Genomic DNA, 25,204 nt, shown 5'->3' on the forward strand with positions numbered 1-25,204 from the left:
TTTGAGTTTGGTTATAATTAAGGATACATATGGATAACCATTTTCTGTACAGAGCTGGATTTGACTGCATATCTTTTTACCTGTGTCGGCAATAGCAAAAGCAGGTCTAGTAACTCCTCATCTCCGTCTGTCCATCCCTCCAAAAGACCTTTGGTAGAAAACTTCCATCATAGTTTTCTTGGCTTCTCAAAAGGGAATGAATTTATATTTGGTCTGCAACTTCATAATGTTGAGTTGTAGCAGGTAAGCAATTTATGCACCTGCCGTGTAGCCATTTCCTGTTGGTGGATAGTATTAAATTTTACAACTCTCATTGAACCAGACAAATTTTCATCAAACTTCACGCATTTTATTGAAGAGAAAGATTTTATATTTTAATTAATAATGATGAGTTGTATCCTGTAAGAAATTTTAACATCTGCAGTGCAGTAACTACCTGTTTGGAAATAGTTAGAAATTTTTCAAAATCATTGCAGTTTACAAGTAAAATTTTCTTCAAATTTTTCTTGACTTCAGTGGAAAGGAAGGATTTTATACTTGGTCTGCAGTTGTATAATTTTGAGTTTGTAGCATGTAAGGGATTTTTATGTTTCCCATGCAGACACTTTTTGTTGTGCATAGTTTGCAATTTTACAACACTCATTGTATAAGGAAAATTTATGTCAAACTTGTCAAGCATTCTATTGAAGGGAATGTTTTTATATTTGGTCTGCAGATTGATTGATTGATTGGTGTTTGCTTTATGCCGCTCTGCAGATTGATAATGATGAGTTGTATCCTGTAAGCAATTTTAACATCTGCAGTGCAGTAACTTCCTGTTTGCCAGTAGTTTTACATTTTTCAAAATCATTATACAAGGAACATTTTCTTGTTTCCTCAATCAATGCATGTAGCAACTCCAGTCCAGACCCAGTATTGGTCTTATTAATAACTTGGAAGTAATGCACATTTACAGGAATTCGATAACACATAAATCAAATTTAAAAGATTTTATACGACAGCAAAAAAAATTTCGCGTCGTAATGCTATGGTGTCGTCAGTGTCGTCCAAAGACACATTTGGTTTCCGGACAATAACTTTAGTTTAAGTGAATGGATCTCTAAGAAATTTTACTATAAGTTCCATTCCACAAAAGGAAGGTTGGGATTGATTTTGGGGGTTATGGTACCAACAGTTCAGGAATTACGGGCCAAAAACAAGCATTTTTGTAGTTTCCGGACGATAACTTGTGTGTTAGTGTATAGATCTCTCAGAAATTGTACCACAAGGTTCCATATCACAAAGGGAAGGCTGGGATTGATTATGGGGTAATTGCCCCATCGGTTTAGGAATAAGGGGGGAAAAGGGGCCAAAAACAAGCATTTTTCTAGTTTCCAGACAGTAACTTGTGTCTAAGTGTATGGATCGCTCTAAAATTGTACTGCAAGGTTCCATACCACAAAGGGAAGGCTGGGATTATTTTGGGGGTAATTACTCCAAGGGGAGGGGGTTCAAAAAGTTTGGGGGGATTTTTTTTTGAGGGTTCGTATTTTTTTGAAATTTCAAATGATTGCACAGTATTGCGCAATAGCAAGAAATCTTCAATTACACAGTATTGCGCAATAGCAAGAAATCTTCAATTGCACAGCATTGCGCAATAGCAAGAAATCTTCATTTGCACAGTATTGTTCAATAGCAAGAAATCTTCAATTATACAGTATTGCGCAATTACCAGAAATCTTCAACTAGCCAGTATTGCGCAATAGCAAGAAATCTTCAATTGCACAGTATTGCACAATAGCAAGACATCTTAAATTGCACAGTATTGCGCAATGTCAAGAAACCTTCAATTGAAAATAAATACAAATCTTTTAACCAATTTCAATGGGATTAATTTAAAGTCTTTAATTTTTGGGGGTTCTAACCTTGTATTACTTTTTTTGATATTGGGGGGCCATTTTTAAATTGGTCTACATTGATGTCAAAAGGGTCCAAAATTAAACTTTGTTTGTTTTCATCAAAAACTGAATTATTGCAGCTGTATAATATGCTGAATCTTATTGTGCATTTAGATTTTTTATTTTGGGCCCGGTTTTCAAATTAGTCCATATTAAGGTTTGAAGGGTCTAAAATTAAACTTTGTTTGATTTCAACCAAAATTAAATTTTTGGTGTTTTTTATATGCTGAATCTAACCATGTTTGCTAGATTTTGGATACCAGACCATTCTAGGTAAATTTAATGTCCCATTTCAAATTTTTAAGATCTTTGACCACATTTATTTTGTGTCAGAAACCTATATTTTGTCAAAAATTTGATCACAATCCAAATTCAGACAGTATCAAGCTTGAATTTTGTGTCAAAACTTGCCCCAACTATTCAGGGTAAGACCTCTGCAGTCGTATCTGTCTGTGCTCAGCGAAGCATTTTATTTAAACTGGTAAAGGTTGTTTATTATTCAAAAAATGCCAATGTTGATTACGTTGGTTATTGACCACTTGTCATATTATTATCCAAGACCTCTCCTGCTCTCAAAACGAGGATAACTTGCTGCCTGCTATTAGAGAACCAAAATAAGAATCTTTTTTGCTTGACAGAGAGCAACAATACATGTTCTCAAAGAGATCTCCCCATGTACATTTGTACCATCTTGTGATCCATAGATTGAATTTTGTCTGGCCTGCATATACCTTATGTTACAAACTTTCCATCTGTCATATATCCATTGTCCTTGACCTCATTTTCATGGTTCAGTGACTGCTTTTTTTTGTCATATAAAATACTCTTATTATTAGTAATAGGATAACTACATGGTATATGGCTTCCATGCAAGGTCTACATGTCTGTTAGACAGGATTCACTAGACAAAATTTTATGGATCAGTTATCAAGGTTAAGTTGGGGCCTCGGTGGCCAAGAGGTCTAAGTAGTTCTACTACTGTAATCACTAGCCAGTCAACACTGAGGTTGTGAGTTCGAACCTCGCTCATGGTTTACTATTACTATTTAATTTGCTATTGAAGTCCCTCTAGCATTAACCATGTTAACCCAAATTTGCTGACTCGAAATTGAAACCCAACTAAACAAAAGTGCATACACTGAAAAGTTTTACTCACCATTGATTTTTTTATGTTGAAAGTCTAAAAGATAAAGGTTTTACTACAAGTATCACATTAACTTTACATTTTTAACAATCGATGACAATGAGGTCAAGGTCAGATAAATCCTGTCTGACAGACCTGTAAACCTTAAAATTATTCCATACACCAAATATAGTTGACATATTGCTTATGGTAATTGAAAACAGACCAAAACACAAAACCTTAACATTGACCGATGAATCATGAAGCTGAGGTCAAAGTTCACAGGCACTTGTCTCAGAAAAAAATTTCCTATATATACCTTAATATAATATATAATATTAAGGTATATTGGAAATTTTTTTCGGAGACAAGTGCCTGTGTCAAAGTTGGATGATACCTGCCAGACAGACATGTACACCTTACAATCATTCCATACAACACATGAATTTGACCTACTGCTTATTGTATTTGAAAAACAGACCAAAACACAAAAAGCCAACAGTGACCAATGAACCATGAAAATGAGGTCAAGGTCAGCTTATACCTGCCTGAAAGACATGGTCACCTTACAAGCAATCCATACACCAAATATAGAAGACCTACTGCTAATAGTATTTGAAAAACAGACCAAAACACAAAAATTAACATTGACCAATGCACCATAAAAATGAGGTCAAGGTCGGAAGATACCTGCCAGACTGACATGTACCCCTTACAATCATTCCATACACACCATATAGTTGACCTACTGCTTATAGTATCTGAGAAATGGACCTAATTGCTTAACTTTAACCTTGATCACTAATCCATATGAGGTCATGGTCAGGTGAACTCTGTCTGACGGACATGCAGACTCTGCAAGAAACCAAATATCAAATATAGTTATCCCTTTACTCATAATATTAAAGTGAGAAATTCACATGACAAAAAAACTAAAAATTTTTTCAAGCAGTCGCTGAACCATGACAAGAGTGCACATGCTGAAATGTCTTGCCTGCTTTACTAACAATTGATTTTATGTTGAGTCTTAAAGATAAAGGTTTTACTACAATTGTTAAATAAACTTAACATTTTTAAAGATCAATGACAATGAGGTCAAGGTCAGATAATTCATGTCAGACAGACATGTACACCTTACAATTATTCACAAGGTCATGTTATTCTTTGACTGTTATTGATGTCTTTACACTAAATCCATTGGATGTTGGATGTGTACTGATTGATATTTTAGTCTTAGATACATGTACATGATCTTTATTATTAGTTGTCATTGGCTTTGAACTAGCCACCAGTAACTGTGAGAACTCTCAGATCTGTACTTAGTATCTTTTTTGTTATTAGGGATAAGGGATGGATAAATACCCTACCATGTCCGGTCTGTATTTTTGTTAGATGTTTTTCTGCTCTGATGAGTTAAGCCATTCTTAACTGATTTTTATAGTTTGTTCTTATGTTGTGCTGTAACACCACTGTCCCAGGTAAGAGGAGGGTTGAGTGCTCACGCACATATTTAACCCAGCTTTGAAATTATTGGTAGTTACAATTATATAAGGAACATCTGTAATTGTTTCGAGGGTTTCCAACTATTTATACCTGTCGACCTTCAAGATTTTCAAGGAAAATGATATTTTAATAGTCCCAAGAGACCAATCTTTGACCCAGAAGCGTTGACATGAAATGTTAGCGCATCAGAAAGGAAATAAGTGTTTCAGGAGGATAAGTTTTTATATTTCATGAGAAAAATAACCAGATGTCCGCGAAAATTTATTACAGCTAGTAAAATTTGTAAGAATGGACATCTATAAAAATAATATTTATAAAAATTACTTATATTTAAAACAGCCTAGTTTTCAACATAACTTGTATAGGTAATTTTGAAAGTTAGTTGTTTAAGTAATGACCTTGACTGATACAGACATTCAACTTCACACAAAATATCATTTACCTACCACTAAAGATTTCCCTTAAACTAACCTAATCACATTAATCAGTTAAATTAAAAATAATTTTTCATCTTTCAACATTAAGCAACCAATAAGTATCGAGCACTAACAAACATGTTAAGCAGCACCACCTTCTGTATGTTCTTGTCACAATTCTGGATCCTTTAATTCAGTGGATTTCTTTAGTGGCTGTCTGTCATATTTGTTTTTGGTTTATTGTTTCAACAAAAATTGGTTTTCTTGTATGAATTGTTTTACATTTGTTATGTCAGGGCCTTTTATAGCTTTTATATACAGTATGGATTTTGCTCGTTGTTAAAGGTTGCACAGTGACCTATAGTTGCTTACATCCACACCATTTGGTCTCTGGTTGATAGTTGTCTAATTGGCAATTATACCACACTTCCTTACTTTATTTTAGGAGACAAAATCTAATTTTGTCAACATGCAATTGTATTGAATGAGAAAACATCCACTGTAAGTATATTTCAGAAACTATTCTTAGGCAATACAAAACTAAAAATATTATATATTATCAATTTATTATAATTCCATACAATATTACTTTTACCAGCAGTATCTCTGCTTCAAAAATGTATACAATAATCTGCAACAACCATTTGTTATTTTACATAGTTTGACATGACAGAAGAAAGATGGATATGTACAAAGTTATATACAAAACTATAAATACATACATGAGCTATCTTATGACCACAATTGAATAAAAAAAATATATGATTACATCCTAAATTATAAAGCTGTTGCATTGCAAAAAATTAAATGTTCGAAGAATCATTTGTGGAAAATTTTTCAAACCTGATCAATTTTCTTTTTATTAATCTTCGCTCATGTTGTACATAATTGACAATATTGATAGAGGTATTCATTTCTCCCTTTTCCTGCATATGAACATATTGTTCAGGTTTATACTCTTTTTCCAGTTTTAAACTCCACATTTATTCATACATATCAAAGATCCAAAAATAGTTATATTTGCAAATCATGATTGATTTTAAATACAAATGCCTGAAATGAAATTCTTAACTTTGGTCAAATTGAATAAGAAAACTAACATTCACATGGCCCTCCTAATAAACAATTCCATGCCAAATTTCACGAACTAAATGTTTATTAGTCATATTAAAACACTCAGAAGAAAAACTGTTTGACAATCTGGGTTCATTCATAGCTAATAAACATTTCTTACAATTGAAAGAAGCAGGATTTAATTGTGTCAGAGGAATTTGCAAGTACAATTCATTAAAAGCATTTCAATTTTAAACTGTTGCATACCACAAATCATTCTCTAATGCTTTTACAAAATTAAAAAAAGGTAAACAATTTTATGTAGTTAAGACAGTGAAACTGCTAACACAGGTTTGTTTATTACTTGTATGTATACAAATTACCTGACTTCGAAGACTTTATCAAAATGATAGAAATGGCATGAACAAATTTCCTTATATTCTAGTATGTCATATTTGGATGATATTAATTTTTTTTTAAATTAACAGAAATATCTCAGAAAATGCCAAAAGAATTTATGTAAACAAATAAAAAATTCAATTCAACAAAATCATTGAAAGTTTTCCCCCAAATAATACTTTTCTGAAAAAATAACAGATCAATATAAAAATGTGTAAAAAGTTTGTTAAGACAAAAGTCCAGGATCATACCACTTTAAAAATAATTTTGCCCCAACAATTCATTCAAAAACTCTGTACTAGTTGTTCATTTTGTTGCATGTTAATTAATATTACCATGATGAACATGAAAAATACCTAATATAAAGTTACATAAAATAAAAAAAAAATGTTTTTAATAATCAATATCAGTTCGCACATTAATGTTGCAACAAGTTTTGTATTGTACACTGTGTGTGTGTGTAAAAATGGGGGCAAAATTTCAAAAATACATGTTAACAATTCATGTCATTTTTGTTCCAACAAGTTTGATATTGTATATATTCTTATTATATGTATTGAAATCTACACAAACATTCAATACAACTGGCTTCTTATATGATCTTTCAATTACTTTAAATAAAAAACAATCAATATGTTGCTGTATGTATCATTCTTTAATGCGAAGGACAGGGTTATTATAACAATCTGTTTTAGTTCCCATTTTTAAATAATGTTCGAAAATAAACACTTTGTTTATTGTTTTAATCCAAAATATCTTAAAATTTAGAGACAAATTAACTTGACTTGCATACTGCATAATGATGCAACAAAGAAGACAAAAATTTTAATAAAATACTAGACAAAAACTTATTGAAACAAAATGTACAAAATTTTGGTGATTACATTATTTTGTTTATCAGCCTAATAAATGGAATGTATATAGAATTTAAACAATTCTTGAGTTGATGAAAAAAAAAAATTAAAAAATTTTCACTTCTGTACGTCGTTTAATCTTAAATTATAACATTGAAATGTCATTATTGTTCATTTCAGGTGCATCATTTCTATGAAATATGTAACCCTTCCTCTAAAACAAATCATGTATACAAAAGCTAACCTGTCTAGTCTATGTGGTCTCACAAAATTGAGACTATGTGTAACTTCTACAATTTATACAATGATAGGACTAAATTAAATGTACAACTTCTATAATATGCATTTCCAAATGAAGATGTAGAATATGAAAAAAATGCTGCCTTTCTGTAAATTGAAACATAAAATCCACCACAAAATTTATACCCAAAAGAATGTACATTAAACCATAAAACTGAACTAAAAACAATAAATCTTGGATTCAGGAATCAGTCTTGCTCAATACTTAATTCAAAACTTTCTATTTCTTTAAACTCCACACTCATCTTTTCTATCTTGTTTGCCCATTCACTGGATTTTACCACCTGTTAAAAATAAATAGAGATATGTAAATAGGGATATGTAAATAGAGATATATAAAAAGATATATGTAAATAGAGATATGTATGTACTGTCATTTTACTAACCACCTCATCTGTCAAAACATTTGTTATTCTATACTGTTTAATATTAACCAAAACAAGTGGAAATTATTGTTTATGCTTCAGTGAATATAAAACTTGAATTTATATAAAACAGCATAAAATTGAATATACTGAACCTCTTAAGCTTTGAATATTCTTTCAGCTTTTTAAATAAATGATAATGTAATTTATAAATTCAGTATTTCTTTTGCAACTACTTGATTTTTAAAAAATGCTGGAACATCCCTGTTGAAACTCAATGCAATACAAAATCAATTGAGGATTCTTGTGGCTGTAGCTAACCTAAAGCTTAATTATTTCAAAAGCAAGCCAACCACTAATAATAAAACTTAAAACATTTATTACACAATTAAATATTTTAGTCCCATTTCCAATATGAAGACAGCGAACTTTTCACCAACAGATCAGTTCTTATAATCCTAATACTTTTTTAATTAAAATTAGTGATAGAAAAAAAATATGCAAAGTGGAAAAATGGCGGAAATACTAAATATGGATTGTCTAGTTCTTCTAACTCCTCAAAATAAGGTCTTTTGACCTTTCTGTCAATAGACCTTTTGATTTTTTTCATGTTTAGTTCTGATTATCATTATTTTTGTTCTTTTCCAACCACTCCCCCTTTCAAATACACTATTTCATGGATTATCAAACTTTGTTACAGCTCACAGACACTAGCCCAGAACTTATTGGTGGCAAGACTTTACTAGTCCTGTTGGAAGAACTGCTTGCCGAGTAAAACAGAAATTCTAGCTCGGGCTTAACATGCTTAAGGCTTCCAACAAATTTTGAGCCAGCCGCACATTTTCTTCTGATTCCCATTTCAATCCAGTAAGACTTAGCAACAAAAGGCAATCATTGTAAAGATTTTGGCATCATAACAATGATTCACATAAAAAAACCGATATCAAACTTCAGACTTTTGATATAAATTTGATGTTCTGACGTAAACTGTTACATAGACAGTGCATAATACGAAATGTTCATCAAAAGTGTACTAAAATCTGCCTCAGACTCTTTATTAATGCAATATCACACTGTCAGAACTTTACCTTTTTTTTTAAAGCACATTTCTTAATACTGTATGTTGACTTGACAATGTTAAAACACAGACCAGAGATGGACGTGTAAAATCTGTGTATGCTTACAAAGCATAATTGACTTTAAATAGTTCTTTTCACGTTATTTCTTCAAGAAAATATTTGAATTGAACATAAGATAAAGGTATCAATTATATTTTTAGCATTTTTGAAGAATTCGGATGCAAATTTTAATTTCACACCTGTGCACATGTGTACCAACAACGTGGTTCTGTCGATTTTTCACTTGAAGCTTAAATCAATCAATGCCTCATACCCCAATTTTACGCAGGTAGTCCATCCAGCATATTGAAGACAAGTTTTGATTACCCAAGGCGCTAATGTTTTAGTCCCGGGTGTTGGGCTAGTGGATTTTTTAACCCCTGTATTTGTTTTGCATTATATCTGAAAACATATCAAACAGTCATTGTGCTTTTCATTTTGACCCTATTTAATCAAACTCAGTTTTCTTTGTAATAAAAAAAAGATATCAACAAATTATTTTTTCAAATTGTTCATTATATCCTCAGGATGCTTTGGACAATTTTTTTTGACATACTGTAAAAGACACTTGTCTGATGGTAGAAGACCATGTGTTGAGTTCTAGATGTGCTTTGGTTTTTGAGTTGTAAGGTTGCTGTCTTATTGATGTCTACCTCATATCTCTATGATTCATATGTATTAAATGCACAGTTATACTGTTCCTAATCTTTTCATGCAAATAACAAACAAGAGGATCTCGAGAGCCTGAATCGCTCACCTGTAATTTTTTGCTTGAATCTTTCATCAATGATTAGTTTAGCTTTTCAATATATATTAATGAGTTGCTTAAACATGTTAAAAATGCCATTTAAATGTTCTTTGTATCTGTCATATTTTCTTCAAAAGCAAAAAAATGCATTTTACCCATATGTTCCATTATAGCCATCATTTTGATAGTGGCTATGTTTCTTGACGTACAAGGAAATAAAATACAAAATTTATACTAGATACATTGAAACTCATTCAGCCCAAGTTTGGCTGAAATTGATTCAGCAGTTTCAAAGGAGAAGATTTTTTTAAGTAAGGCAAGCAAACTAGATGAACAAATTGTGAAAAATTTTCTTTAAAGGGCAATATCTCCTTAAGAGGTCAATTGACAATTTTGGTCATATAACCTATTTTGTAGATCTTACTTCGCTGAACAGTTTTGCTGTTTACAGTTTATCTTTATCTTCAATAATATTCAAGATAATAACCAAAAACTGCAAAATTTCCTTAAAATTACCAATTTAGTGGCAGCAACCCAACAATGGGTTGTTCAGTTTGTTGGAAAATTTCAGGGCTGATAGATCTATTGAACATTTTTACCCTGTCAGATTTGCTCTAAATGCTTTAGTTGTTGAGATATAAGCCAAAAACTGTATTTGACCCCTGTGTTCTATTTTTAGCCATGGCGGCCATGTTTGTTGATGGATCAAAAGTTCGGATACAATTTATTAACTAGATACCTTAAGGAATATTTAGTTGAAGTTTAGAAGTATTAGGCCCAGCAGTTTCAGAGGAGAAGATTTCTAAATGTTAGCAAACATGATGAACAAATTGTGTAAAATTGTCTTAAAAGAGCAATAACTCCTTAAGGGGTCAATTGACAATTTTGGTCATATTAACTTTTTTGTAGATCTTACTTTGCTGAACATTATTGCTGTTACAGTTCATCTCTATCTATAATGATATTCAAGATAATAACCAAAAATTACAAAATTTCCTTAAAATTACCAATTTAGTGGCAGCAACCCAACAAAGGGTTGTTCGGTTCGTTTGAAAATTTCAGGGCTGATAGATCTTGAGCTATTAAAATTTTTACCCCATGTCAGATTTGCTCTAAATGCTTTAGTTTTTGATATATAAGCCAAAAACTGCATTTGACCCCTATGTTCTATTTTCAGCCATGGCGGCCATGTTTGTCAATGGATCAAAACTACAGATACAATTTATAAACAAGATACCCTAAGGAACATTCAGTTCAAGTTTGAAGGTATTTGGCCCAGTAGTTTCAGAGGAGAAGATTCTTGAAATAGTTTACGACGACGACAGACGCCAAGAGATGGCATAAGTTCACATGGGGCCCTTCAAGCCCGGTGAGCTAAAAACAAACAAACAGGAAACAATTCCTTTTGAATTGAATAAAAATGTCTTCCCCTCATCAATAGGTCTTACCTGTTGTTTTTTGGTAGGCATTTTTTTCTTTGGTTTATAAGTCTTACTGTAGCTTTTGTTCACCTGCAGATCACAAAAGTCTGTAAACAAAAATAAATCATTTATTACAGACTAGTTTATACAGGTCATGCATTTAAAATTCTGCTACACCAAAATGAACATTTATTGAAATGTTCAAGACTTCTTTAAATATAAATTTAAAAAATAAAAAGTCTACAAATAAGTGAGACAAATTTTTAATAAAAAATCTAAAAAATACTTTTTTTTTATTGCATTTTTTTTTTCAATTTTACAGTCAATTATCTCATAAATGTCTGATACTGAATATCTAATGAAACCATGAAAAAAATCAACTTTCCTCTCATTTTACTGAACATTACATTTCAAGTTCCAAGTTTTCATATTCAAATTTCCAACAATTGATAATCTATTCTGGTATTAAACAATAACACAACAGAAGCTATTTTTAAATTATAATACCTTCTTCTTCCATAGAAAACAACATAGGTGATTGTGGTTTTGATTTTTGTATACTATTCTCCATTGATACGTCCTGTGAAAATGTGTCCATGGAAGCATAGTCTGACAGAGGAGTAATTGGGACTCTTTTTACTGGAGATTCAAGTAATGATGTTCTCTTGACATCTTCAAAGCCAAAACATGAATCATTACCCCTCTTCCTTAATGCTTTTGTCCGTACAATTTCATTTGGTGTAGAAGTATCCTGGACCATTGCAGGTATAATTTTACTAGGTAGGTGAATAGAAGTACTCATTTTTGGTCCTTTTAATTTCGATTCAGGTTTAATTTTATCAACTGATTCTTTTCTTGTCACTTTAATTTCAGTAGCAACAGTCTGTGGTGTATCAACTTTACGCTTCCGTAACTGTCTTTGAGATTCCTCGACCATCTGAATATCAAGTTTTTCTAAGGCTACTACTGGTGTTTTTGGTAATGGTGTTGTAGGAAACTTTATTTTCTCTTTCAATGGAGATTTTGGGGTCTCATCAAATCTTACACTTTTATTTTGTGCTTTAGGAGTTTTTGTTTGAGGTTTTGGTGAGATTTTCTTCTGAGCTGTTTGTGGTTTTTTCTGTTTAATTTGTTTATCAGATTTCTTGTCATGTTTCTTCTTTTTTTTGTCTTTCTTATTCAAGGAAGATTCCTCAGACATTGGTTCATCTTCAAAGTCGTAAGGACTACCAACAGACGAAGAAGCACTAGATCCTGTAGTGTTCTCTTCATCTCCCTCGTAACCTTTTTCTTGTTCCTAAAATAAAATCAAATGCTAAAGATTACCTGCTTTTTACTACTAGACTGACATGATGAGTTGCAATTGTAACATGCTACATTGTAGGTCACATATAACAGTTCACAGGATTGATGTCACTTTATAAGGACACATTATTCCAACTCCCAGCAGAATGCTCTTTGCTCTGACCCCTAAAAGATGCCTGTTGAGGGTAATATGTGTGTACAGTATTATTTCCAAGTATTTGGTTTGACAGTCAGGGATCAAGCCCATGACCCCCGTCAAATTCTTTCAAGGCAAGTGTGCAACCAAAAGATCACCAAGGTGATTGTATGGTGTCAGATTATGTGTTCATTCAGTCTATAACAGTCATGCCAGTTTATCACTTGCACTGGTGTTTCATTAACATGATTAATGAATTGTTTACTTTTCTAAGGTATAAGTTATGCATAATGAAAGTGCTCTGATACATTTTGTAACAATTAATTAGTTGTTATCCCTTTAACATATCAACACGATTGACAAAACAAATTCAAAATCAAAATCAACATCTGCATGTTTATGTCACTCTACTTCTAAATTATTATGAATGCATTTTTATCTAAATATATCCAAGATGTTTGTTTTAGGAAAAATACCTACTTTCATGTTCATCAAACTCTGACAAATAGACCTAATGAAATATTTTGAATAACTATTGTAAGTAAAAGGGTGAAATTGTTCATGATTGTATGACACATTTAAAGTTTTATTTAATTATTTGACAAAACTGATATTTCCATAACATGTTGAAAACACACTTACATTTTTGTTCCCTTGTTTTGATGTACTTGTAGATGATCCTGTATTCTAGAAAATACAATAAATATGCAATATATTCAGTTATGTGTTAAAACATGAAAATGGCAGGAAAAATACAACTGAAGCCCACAAATACTTGTCAGATGAGCATTGTTCATTTATTTCATACTTAAAATAATGTCATTTCTAATTGCTGAAATAAATAGTTTAATCTATAACAACACTGTAACATTCCCTGAAGAACAAAGGGTTTCAATCCAATGTAAAGTCTTTCCTTGTCCATCTTTTGCATAATGCAATTTAATGCCTGATATGATTTTCTAATCATTCAAAACTTGCTTTAAAATCATGGAAATAAGAGATTTATCCCCAATTCAATGTCCAAGAAACATTTAAAATATATATATTCCGAAAGGAACTAAAAAAAAAAAAAAAATAAACAGAAAGCCAGAACCCCCCAAAAAATGCCAATGTGCAGAACTTGTACAAACAGTTATTTTTTCATATTTTTATTGAATAAAAATGTCATTAATACAGTAAAAGAGGCTGCTTAACAATGCCAGCATTTGTATATCCATACATAATTATAGAACTAATTGACTCTGGTAATGACTTAAAAATAAATTTAGACTTTTGGTAAAAATCCACATGATATCCTACATTCCATGTAATTGTAAGAATTACAATCATTGTCAAAATACCTACGAGATATTTCTGTGACAGTCTTGTAATTATTTCAAGTGTCTTCCTATATTCAGGTTCCTCAGATGATGAAGGAGTTTCTGAAAAAGAAAATATTTTTGTGTTTCCTAATTGGTTAGCTTACATATGAAAGGTTTTCACTTCCTGTAGGAATTTTACACAAGTTTAGATGGTTACTGATGGCACTAGTTCTTGAGTTACGGTATTTGTTATTTTGTTCATGTAGCCTGTGACTTGTGTGATTTATGTACTTACAGAACCGGTGGAACTGGTAAGTTAAATTCTTTTAGAAACTGCCGCCATGTTTTTGAATGGATCAAATCCCTGAATAAAATCTATAAACTAAATACCCTAAGGAACATTCAATTAAAGTTTTTAAGTATTTGGCCAAGTAGTTTCAGAGAAGAAGATTCTTGAAAAAGTAATTACATTGCAGACTTTCACAAAAAATGTAAAAAAAAAAACATTTTAAGGGCAATAACTCATTAAGGGGTCAATTGACCATTTTGATCATGTTGACTTATTTGTAGATGCTACTTAGCTGAACATTTATGCCATTTATACCCTCTCTCTATCTATTAGAATATTAAAGAAAATTACCAAAAACAGTAAAATTTAATAAAAATAAGCTATTTCCAACAGTAACCAAACAATGGGCAGTCGAACTTGTCTGAAAATTTCATAACAGATAGATCATGACCCATTTATCACTTTAACTCCCTTTCACTTTTGATCTAACTGCTGTAGTTTTTGAGATATAAGCCAAAAACTGCTTTTGTCCCCTATGTTCTATTTTTAGCCATGGCGGCCATGTTTGTTGATGGATTAAATTTTGGATACAGTTTATAAACTAGTTACCCTAAGGAACATTCAGTTAAGTTTGGAAGTATTAGGCCCAGTAGTTTCAGAGAAGATTTTTAAATGTTAGCAAACATGATGAAGAAATTGTGTAAAACTGTCTTTAAAGGGCAATAACTCCTTAAGGGGTCAATTGACAATTTTGGTCATATTAACTTTTTTGTAGATCTTACTTTGCTGAACATTTTGCTGTTTACCGTTACATTCACATATTTATTCTAAAACCAGTTGTTGGCATGACACTGGTTATGTTCTTCTCATATATTTTATGATGGTATAATACTAAACCCCTAACAGGAGGGATTGTGCCTGATATTCATACGATGAAGACATAATCTTTCAATCAGTTTAATTGAGGTCTGGAGCTGGCATGTCAGTACTTGCTAGTAGTCTGTTGTTATTTATGTATTAAAAAATTTAAGTATTATTGTCATTTTGTTTATTTTCTTTTGTTTCCTATTCTGACATCTAACTCGGACTTCTCTTAAGCTGAGTTTTACTGTGCGTACTGTTGTGCGTTTGCTTTTTCTACATTGGCTAGAGGTATAGGGGGAGGGTTGAGGTCTCAAAAAACATGTTTAACCCCGCCGCATTTTTGCGCCTGTCCCAAGTCAGGAGCCTCTGGCCTTTGTTAGTCTTGTATCATTTTTAATTTTAGTTTCTTGTGTATAATTTGGAGTTTAGTATGACGTCCATTATCACTGAACTAGTATACATATTTGTTTAGGCGCCAGCTGAAGGATGCCTCCCGGTGCAGGAGTTTCTCGCTGCATTGAAGACCCATTGGTGGCCTTCGGCTGTTGTCTGCTCTATGGTCGGGTTGTTGTCTCTTTGACACATTCCCCATTTCCATTCTCAATTTTATAAGATAACCAAAAATAACAAAATTTCCTTAAAATTACCAATTTAGTGGCAGCAACCCAACAACGGGTTGTTAGGAGTTTGAAAATTTCAGGGCTGATAGATCTTGACCTATTGAACATTTTACCCATTTTCAGATTTGCTCTAAATGGTTTAGTTTCAGAGATATAAGCCAAAAAATGCATTTGACCCCTATGTTCTATTTTTAGCCATGGCGGCCATGTTTGTTGATGGATCAAAGCTTCGGATACAATTTATAAACTAAGATACCCTAAGGTACATTCAGTTAAAGTTTGAAGGTTTTTGGCACAGTAGTTTCAGAGGAGAAGAATAGATTCTTGAAATAGTTTACGACAACAACGAAGACAGACGATGACGGACACCAAGTGATAGCATAAGCTCACATGGCCCTGTTGGGCCAGGTGAGCAAACAAAGAATATGACATAATATATTAGTAAGACCACAAATGAAATACGCCACGACAGTATGGGACCTGTACCAGCATAACCACATAGATGAAATTGAAAAAGTACAAGCTGCACATTATGTAACCAACAAACATAGAAATAGATCAAGTGTCAACAACATGATAACTGAATTAGAATAGAAAAGCTTGTAGGAAATGACTCCTTGATATCTCGGCCCATTACAAACTTGGACTATAACAAACTCTGCCTATAACTCAATCGGCCTCACAAAATCGAACTATAGCAAACTCGGACTATTACAAACTCGGACTACTAGAAGATACAATTATGATAACAGATGTTAGTTTCTTTATTTGAAATTAATTAAGAGTTAGAATAATTGAATGATTTATTTTGAACATTTTACAAGCAAGAAATATAAGTAACGTTAACAAGATATATGAAAAGAAAAGTAAGACTACTTCTCTGTATCTGTATCTGTATGAGTACGTTGTGGATACCAATACTGGCTTTTATACAATGTCTGCAGTGTTCCAGCTAGGATTTCAAAAGGGCAGGGAGCCAATCATGAAAAGGGCACTTTAGCATGATGATTGATATTTCAAAAAGGGCATGTCAAACATTGTCTTATGTTAACTGCAGGGGTTTCAGCAAGGAGTTTTGAGGGGGTTTAGTCATTTTTACGCTAGATGAATACTAGTTTTGGGTAACAGTATTAAAGGGACCATGCAAGGACGTATATTACTAGCTCAGTCTTCCCTAGAACATTTTTGATGCATGGTAGGTCTAAGGTTAAGTTGCAATGCAGAGCGCTGTGGCAATGTAGAATTATTTTTATTTCATTACTGAAATGAATTGTGCATGTCAGTTAAAATACTACACTAGATCTGCAATACAGTCAGGAACAATACCTTACATTTTCTCCAGGGGCCAACCTGGATCCCAAAACTTTTTTCCAAGGGCCCAGTTGAAATTTTAAGGCACTACCAAGGTATTTTTACTACAGGTACATACTTATTAATAGTCTTGAATGTTCTTATAAAGGTAATAATATATGTTTGAAATGCCTAATACAAATTGTAGCCCAGTGTTTCTGATTATGATAGAAATAATAAATGAATTAAAATAAACCACATTGAGTTTTTCAGAATTAAAATCCATTTAATCATGTCTTTTCATTTCCATTTTACACACCCCTAGATGTAGAGTATTAAAGTATTCAGGGCTCACGCTACCAGGCGACTAGGGCGAAGATGTCGCTTTCCCGTCTTTCACTTCGCTTTTCCCGACCCTCAAAAGCGAAAACTAGTCGCCCTGTGGTTTACGATACTCGCTTTCAGTCGCTTTCGTCATCGACAATATTCAAATTTTACCAAGTCAACGAAACAGCAATTTTTCAGTAAAAAGTAAAGAAATTCAAAGACATAAACGATTTATTTTCTTCAGAAAAGAGGTTAAAGCATTGATTTTAAAGTTGGTTGCATGTTATTTCATAAAAAACAATTTTTTATCACTTCCAGTGAGCGTACATCAAATCATTCTAATTTTCGGCAAAATAAGTTCGTTACATCATTAGAATGTGATGAAATTTGCCTGAAGTAAATTTGTTATCCATTTATTGCATTAAAAACGTCATATTCCTTTCCAAATAGCGTGTCAAACATCGTTTATTTTTGTAAATTTTTCTTCTTCGTCCGCCATTGAAATATTTGTACTTAACTACTGATCGGAACCGGACCAGCTATGACTGAAATCCGGATACGATAAAGACTACTGAAGAATGAATGGCACAGCTGACAGAGGAATATTGATCCCAAAAGGAAAAATTACGCATTCCATGCACATTAACATACTTTTGGTTAGATCTACTTGATTAATGTAAATATTTCCATGTATATGAATTGTTTCAATTTATTAATTAAAATTGCTCAACTCTGGGACTACTATACCATGTATACTATGTCCAAGCTTAACTGTGTTAAATTTATATATCTTTTAAATGAGAATTTTAACCACTGAATTTCACATATATTTTAAATTGAAATAACAACTTTCTTTTCCTTTTTGATATAAAAAAAAATCTTTTTTTTATTATTGCTAGATATTAAACTGGTTTTTTTTCTGACAAGAGGACTAATATGATTGTGCAACTAGATATGATAAAATTAAACAACTTTGAATTTGATCTGTTACTTTTATTGTACTCCCAGGTACAAATTGAGCAATATAAAAAAATAAGATACATATAATAATAATAATAATAATAATAATAAATTCTTTATTTAAAGAGGGTAAACTCAGTTAGTTACAATAAACTAATCTTCCCTGAGGCCCTCACATACAAATTACAATACAATCAAAAAACAGATATTTACACATAGTTAATTTACAGTCAATTAGTTCAATGTAATATTACTAACATGATAAGATATAAGGCTGTTCAAGATGTACATGTAGTCAAAAAATCAAATACAAATATAAATAAAAGAATATACAAATACATTGTAGAAAACATAATCTTATCAGGACTGTGTTAAGTACTTCTTGATACTTTGTTTAAAAGTATAAGTGTTTTGAGCTTTACGCATTTTGTTTGGTAGTCCATTCCATAACACTGATCCAGAATAAACAAAAGATTTCTTAAATAGCTCAGCTTTTGGCTTAGGAACTATCAGATTACCTTGAGTGACGCCTCTCAGGGAGTAAGGATTATTATCTGATTTCAGTTTAAACTTTTGAACTAGGTACATTGGTGCTTCCATACGCATACATTTATATAGAAGTAAATATTTGTGGTATTTTATTCTATTGTCAACTGTCATCCACCCAAGTTCTTTAAATAAGGGGGCTGAGGGGGATAAAGGAACTGCATCTAGAATTAATCTTGCTGCCCTTTTTTGGAGTTTTAAAATTCTTGCTATCCCTTCATTTTTACATTCACCCCAAATAATACAGCAGTAGTCAATCAGGGGCAGAATATACCCATTGTAATATGTTTTCCTTGCATTTATATCTAAAAATTTCTTTATTTTAGAAAGGAGGTATATTCTGGATGATATATTAGCACAAACTTGGTCAATTTGATTTCTCCAGTTAAGTGTGCTGTCAATTTTAACACCTAATAATTTTTCACATGAAGAATTTTGTAATACTTTTGAATCTATTATTAAGTTTGGTTGATAAGTCTGAATTGATAGTTTCTGCTTTGTTCCAGTAACCAAACATTTTGTGGCCCTTTGTATTATAGTAAAACTAAACATTGTAGTGCCGCGAGCGAACAAGCACTTCTCTCTCAAATCTCACGACTTCTCCCTCTCAGTTTCAAAAAGAGAAGTCACTTCTCCCTATGATTCTGAAGTAGTGTGAGCCCTGAGTATTATCAGTTTCACCTCAAGAAAGTATTCATTTTTAATGAAATAATCTTAGCAGTTAATCAAAAAGAAAAGCTTACTGTCTATAAATAACAATGAAATGTAATTGTTTCTTGTTAAAGGGGTTTTCCGAATTTTCTGGCCAAAAAACACATGGCTTTCAACAAATGTAAACAAAGCAGTCAGTTTGTGATCATGGATTACAGCTTTAATTAATTTAATTTGGATATAGATATTCAATGAAAGGTACAGTCAAGCATTGTTTTTACTTCTGGATTAAAACTAGTTTAAAAGATCAATTTAAAAAAAATTCTGACATATAAACAACAGACGATCTACGGATACATCAAACGCAACATTGTCATCTTTTGAGAAAAATATTGAAATTGAAATGCTGACTGACCGAATTTAATTAGAAAAATTATTACAATGGTCAATTATGAAGTTTAATTAACGGATTATTGACCCATCTGATGTCGATAAGCGGATTATCTGTAATCACAACTTATTACACCTGCTGTAAATGTTAATTAGCTGATGGTCATAAATATGAAGACAGGTAGAATAATTGTATTTTCATCAAAATATTACGGCAATAAAGGCATGTACTTACGAAAAAGGGCAGGGCGTCTTAAAAAGGGCACAGGGCGGCACTCGGGAAAGGGTGGGCAGACCGCCTTGTGAAAACGACCTAGCTGGAACACTGGTAGAGAGATCGCGCTGTCGATTTATTGACGGTGTGCGAGAGCAGTTTTGAAGCTCTCAACACTCGATGCGCGCACTAGTGTCAGCAAGGTGGTTCCACTCGATCACTGTTTTTACAAAAAATGAATTTGAATATTGTGGTGTTTTGCACGTTGGAATTTCAAAACACTTCATATTGTTCTTAACTTGCTTTTCCACAATATTTGTTGTCTGATAATTTTCAAATTTGGCTTGTGCATTCTTTGAGAATTCTGTTAGGGATTCCTTCTGGCCTCACAAAATCGGACTATTATAAACTCGGCCACCAATGTCTTCAACACAGTGAGAAAATCCCACACCCGGAGGTGGGCTTCAGCTGGCCCCTAAATGTATTCAAACTTATTTTTCAATTAAACTGTATTTGATATAAACACACATTTTATCTTATTAATAGGATTAATTTAATATATTTCTTATATTTTTTTTCAAAAATATTCATCATTTTCTCATGAATTCGTTTATAAAGTTGTTATAACTGACGTATGTAAACTTTAAAAACAGTAGAAAAAAGATAGAAAACAACACAATCTTGAAATCATAGGCCAAGTTTGTTCACTTTAATTTATTTCTTTATAAAAATAATGGTAGGCCGACTTTGATATAGTCCAAGTTTGTGATAGGCTGAGTTTGTTTTAGGCCGACTTATCCAGCAGCGTAGGAAATGGTCCTTCTTCATAAACACTGTGATGGATTGGAATAAACTGCCTCCAGAGATATTCAAGTCTCAAGTGACCAACACCTCTAACTAATCAACTCAACAATTTGTTTTAACCAGTTTTGAATCATGCGCAACTTGCCAGATTATTCATCATTTTGAATGTGGGTCGTATGTGGAAAGATAAAGGACCTGTCGAAAAAATTAAGTGTAACTGTAAGATACACACTCAAATTTGCTATTGTGTTAGGTAGTTTTAAACAAACATCTAACTTTCCATAAGTCCAAAACTCCGAATTCGTGATCAAATTTCCTGTTGTAAGTCCAACTGTACATGCCAGACATGAACGATATTTATAAACAGATAAAAATTTATTTACGAGTGATTTTAATTGACTTTTGTGACAAAATAATTGTATGACATGTTGAGATTTTTTCCTTTATTCTAGATAACAACTATTGAAACTATTGTATCGTACCTGATTCGGTGAGAGTTTCTTTGTTTCTGGCTGACTTTCTTCTAGTTTTTGGAGGCATGTTTTTGTGTTTACAGGAGCTAACTAAGTGCTTGTTTTTAAAAATGGCGCTTCCGTCTTGCACATGCGTAATTTACAAAATGTTATAAAAGGTAGTGTACGGATCCGATAGCATCCGTGATATTTTATGTGATTTGATTGATCTTTGCTATAATATATGCTGTTTTATCTAATGTCTATGCTTTGCTTATTCACGACGGTGTTATATATGTCAGTATAGTTGGTTGTAAGATGTCAATGCAAGTCGTTTCGGCCACAGTCGTTTCGGCCACAGTCGTTTCGGCCACATTTTGTAAAGTCGATTCGGCCATGGTTTTTATTGGCGCTGCTTTATTGGTATAAAGATAAGAAAATATTTTAAAACACTTAATGTACAGACCTTAAAACAAATGGACAAATGCCTTTAATCGTCAATTTATATTCATTGATAAAAATGTGTATCATTTTATATATGTCGTGACAAGCACGGTACTTTACAAGGTTTTAGGTACTTCATGAAGATGACTGGATGACTCACTCATCTGCCGACATCGGTTCGATGAGAAAGCTCCAGCACTGAAGACTTAATCATACGTCTTATTGTTAAACATTAGGATATGGCAGACTCTTCAGAACAGGAGGGTAATCCTCCTTCTGAAGTGCCAGTCCAGTCTGTAGCTGATCATACCTTATTTTTAGAGTATTTATGCAGAGTTGTACCCGCCCTCTTAGAGGACCGTGATTCAGCGACTGCATCATTAAAAACAAGCTTGGTAGAGAAAACGCACACGGAATGCATCAAGAAGTTTATAAGTGACCCACAAACGCCAGCTTTACTCGTACAAAGATCGTCAACCAAAGGTAAAAAAAATAGACTGATGACAAAATTACTGTTTTAACTTTTGTGAACTTTGAACTAAGAAAATGTCTGGCCACATAGATTATCATAATCAATATTATGCACTAATGTGCAAATACTGTGCAAGCTGTTCCCAGTATTGAAAGCAGTGTTTTGATATAAGTTTATGTACTTTAAAAAAATAACTAAAGTTTTATGAAAAGAATCATATAAATTAGTTGGCTCCAGTCATCTGTTTTTGGCTGAAAGAAAATTGGATGGGACATCTGTGCTCAACAGTGACGAACATGTACATATTTCTTAACTGTAAACCATGTCATGATTCACGAATCCGGGTCCGTTTGCCCTGAATCGTGTTCGCCCTTGTACCTGTTCGCCCTGGGTCCTTTCGCCCTAATTCCTGTTCACACTGAGTCTGTTTGCCCTGATTTCTATTTTATTTTTTTGTCTTGTATAATATAAATTATTTAAGTTAATTATGCTAAAGTTTGTTGAAAATTCCGCAGAAATATTTATGTTGTATTGCTGCTACCAGATAATTGTTTTTCTTTTGATTTGCATTGAATAATCTTGCCAGAATTCTTACATCATTGTTTTAACTCATTTCAAGCTGACTTGTTTATTTAAAAAAAACTATTTCATTATTAATCCATCAAAAACAATAACTACAACAATCGGTGAGATCAAAGACATCGTAATTATATCTAATCAGCACTCTAAATTACAAACTTTGAATTTTCCGAATACTAGGGCTTTTCCACCTCAGAAATATATTACCTTAGCTGTATTTGGCAAAACTTTTAGGAATTTTGGGTCTTTAATGCTCTTCAATTTCGTACTTTATTTTGCCTGTAACTTTTTTGATTCGAGTGTTACTGATGAGTCTTTTGTAGACGAAACGTGTGTCTGGCGAACAAAATTTCAATCTTGGTATCTATGATGAGTTTATTTACAATCAACAGTCATTAAAAGTACTTCTGAATAAAAACAGATGTAACAATGAAGCCAATTAGCCTGATAAATGCTCCAAAACAAAAACCCTTTTTTTTTATTAATTTCAATGTTTATTCATGAATTTAGAGATATACATTTTTAATATTTACCATTTAAATATCTAAATAAGATTACAAAACTTTGAATTAAACCATTAATATTATTTTTTTTATAAAAGTTAGGGCGAACGGACCTAGGGCTAAAGGACTCTATGGGCGAACAGACTCAGGGCGAACGGACCTAGGGCGAACGAACCCGATACCATGATTCACATGGTGTCTATAAAGATTTGAAATCGGTGACTTCAACTTTATCATTATGAACTCATTTGGTTCATTACCTTCCTTGTATGCTGTTAAATGATGTGTTTCTCTATGAGGGAAATTTTGATAGGAGAGATAAACCCTAAGAAGGCTAAAATACCACGCAGCATTTAGGAGAAAGCGCAAGAATGGTTTCCTAGGAGTCAAAATAATGTTTCTGATTAGGTGACATGTCTTCCTGCAGATTGTTTCCTTGTGAACTATCATGTTAAAAGATCTGATTCAAGGTGTCTGTCTTGTACAAAGTTGGGTCTATATTCATGCATGACATTATCATGTTCTCACCTGAATATGCATTTAATTTGCCACCGGACAATAAACAGACATCCGTCTGTACATCCTATCTATGAACAGTTCATGAAATATGTCCATGAACTATATATACTCGGATATTCAAGTTACAAAATGATGTGCATTGTTTAACCATACTTGTCAAGAAAGTTGCATAAATTCTGCATGATGCCTTAATTAACATATATCCATGTATCTGTTCCAAAAATTTTAATGATGTCATTGTTAAGTAATATTTAAAATAGGAGTTATCTTCCTTTGACCATAAATGTAGCTTTAACACACTCGCTAGTACAATGCAATGTTTATTTTTTTAGTAATTAACTGAAAAATGAGTGCAATCTTTCTCCTTCAGTGCTAACAATCACTTTTATTGTGAAACCGCTGTTTCAAGGTTGCTTTATATAAATTAAGGAATAAGGAGCAAAAATATGAGTACAGGCCTAGGTGCTTCCCATAGAAATGCCTACCTCTGTGCAAAAACATGTCCACCCAACATAATAAAGATTATCAATCAAATTGATGGCGGTAATTTCAGAGAACTTTTTGTTTCAATTAGTGTGGGTTTTGTCTCACCTGCAATGTACTTTTTTTGGCAAACCAGAAGCTTGTCAAGATAACCATGACGTCTAATGAGGGTATTTTTCCATTTGATTTTACAGATTCCTTTTTGACCCCTTCAAACATTTGCATATACTTAGCACCCTGGCTAACGCAGTGAAAATCCCTTAATGTATTATATGTTATGCATAATTATTTTTAAGGATAGTTGTTCATGAAAAAAAATAGGATAATATTATCTAAATTATTGCTGTATGATAACCTTAAGCCAACTGTCATTCAAATACTTGTGTCTTACATAGTGACTTTTTTGGACTATTGCTGGGTGACATTTTGGCAGTTATTTCACAAGTCTTGATTTATTCTGCTTCTACCATTGTGGCCAATCTTAAATAAAAGATATATTTTAATTTTCATTATTTTGTCTCCCCCTCCCTCCCACAAATAATATGTATAATAGGTAAATAGTATTCAAACCCTATGTACATTGGAATTCTTAGAGGAAAAAGAGAGAGGCTTGGAAGGTTTCAATAAATATTTTCATCCTATAGATTTTGTTTATTATAAAATTTTAGTCTGGGAAAATAATATTTTATTTTTCCTCTCATCTACCCCCCTTCTATACACTAAAAGAAGAAGTAAAACTATTAAACTCCATGCAAAATTTACTTTCTTATTTTTTAAAATTGAATCAGTGACAGGTTATAATTATTGTGATTTTTTTA

General features: G+C 32.4%; 2 protein-coding genes across 12 annotated transcripts in view; one reads left to right on the forward strand and one right to left on the reverse strand.

The window, feature by feature from the left end:
- Nucleotides 1-5,528: 5,528 nt before the first annotated feature.
- LOC127738116 (myb-like protein V) lies at nucleotides 5,529-21,531 on the reverse strand. Its single transcript, XM_052249248.1, has 6 exons — nucleotides 21,417-21,531; nucleotides 14,023-14,099; nucleotides 13,321-13,365; nucleotides 11,745-12,534; nucleotides 11,265-11,344; nucleotides 5,529-7,869 (listed from the first exon to the last, which is right to left on the reverse strand). Exons 1-6 carry the CDS (start codon nucleotides 21,472-21,474, stop codon nucleotides 7,774-7,776), a joined length of 1,146 nt encoding a protein of 381 aa, XP_052105208.1. The 5' UTR covers nucleotides 21,475-21,531; the 3' UTR covers nucleotides 5,529-7,773.
- A 447-nt stretch (nucleotides 21,532-21,978) lies between these two features.
- LOC127738106 (cytoplasmic dynein 1 heavy chain 1-like) overlaps nucleotides 21,979-25,204 on the forward strand; it is an 87,894-nt gene continuing 84,668 nt past the window's right edge. For all 11 annotated transcript variants that reach the window (XM_052249215.1, XM_052249217.1, XM_052249220.1 and 8 more), the window contains exon 1: nucleotides 21,979-22,313. In XM_052249215.1, the coding sequence (XP_052105175.1) occupies nucleotides 22,070-22,313 (244 nt within the window). In that variant the 5' untranslated portion in view covers nucleotides 21,979-22,069. The remainder of the gene's footprint in view (nucleotides 22,314-25,204) is intronic.

This window comes from Mytilus californianus, unplaced genomic scaffold (genome assembly GCF_021869535.1).
Source record: "Mytilus californianus isolate M0D057914Y unplaced genomic scaffold, xbMytCali1.0.p SCAF_4, whole genome shotgun sequence".
In the NCBI taxonomy this organism is placed as follows: domain Eukaryota; kingdom Metazoa; phylum Mollusca; class Bivalvia; order Mytilida; family Mytilidae; genus Mytilus; species Mytilus californianus.

What these genes read in the sequence shown, in the direction of transcription:
- LOC127738116 (XM_052249248.1), bottom strand. Translation starts at nt 21,474, where the DNA reads ATGCCTCCAAAAACTAGAAGAAAGTCAGCCAGAAACAAAGAAACTCTC. An exon ending in CAAAACAAGGGAACAAAAAT is followed by an intron (nt 12,535 to 13,320) that starts GTAAGTGTGTTT and finishes ATTTTATTTTAG; the next exon opens with GAACAAGAAAAAGGTTACGA. An exon ending in GTTTTCTATGGAAGAAGAAG is followed by an intron (nt 11,345 to 11,744) that starts GTATTATAATTT and finishes TTTTGTTTACAG; the next exon opens with ACTTTTGTGATCTGCAGGTG.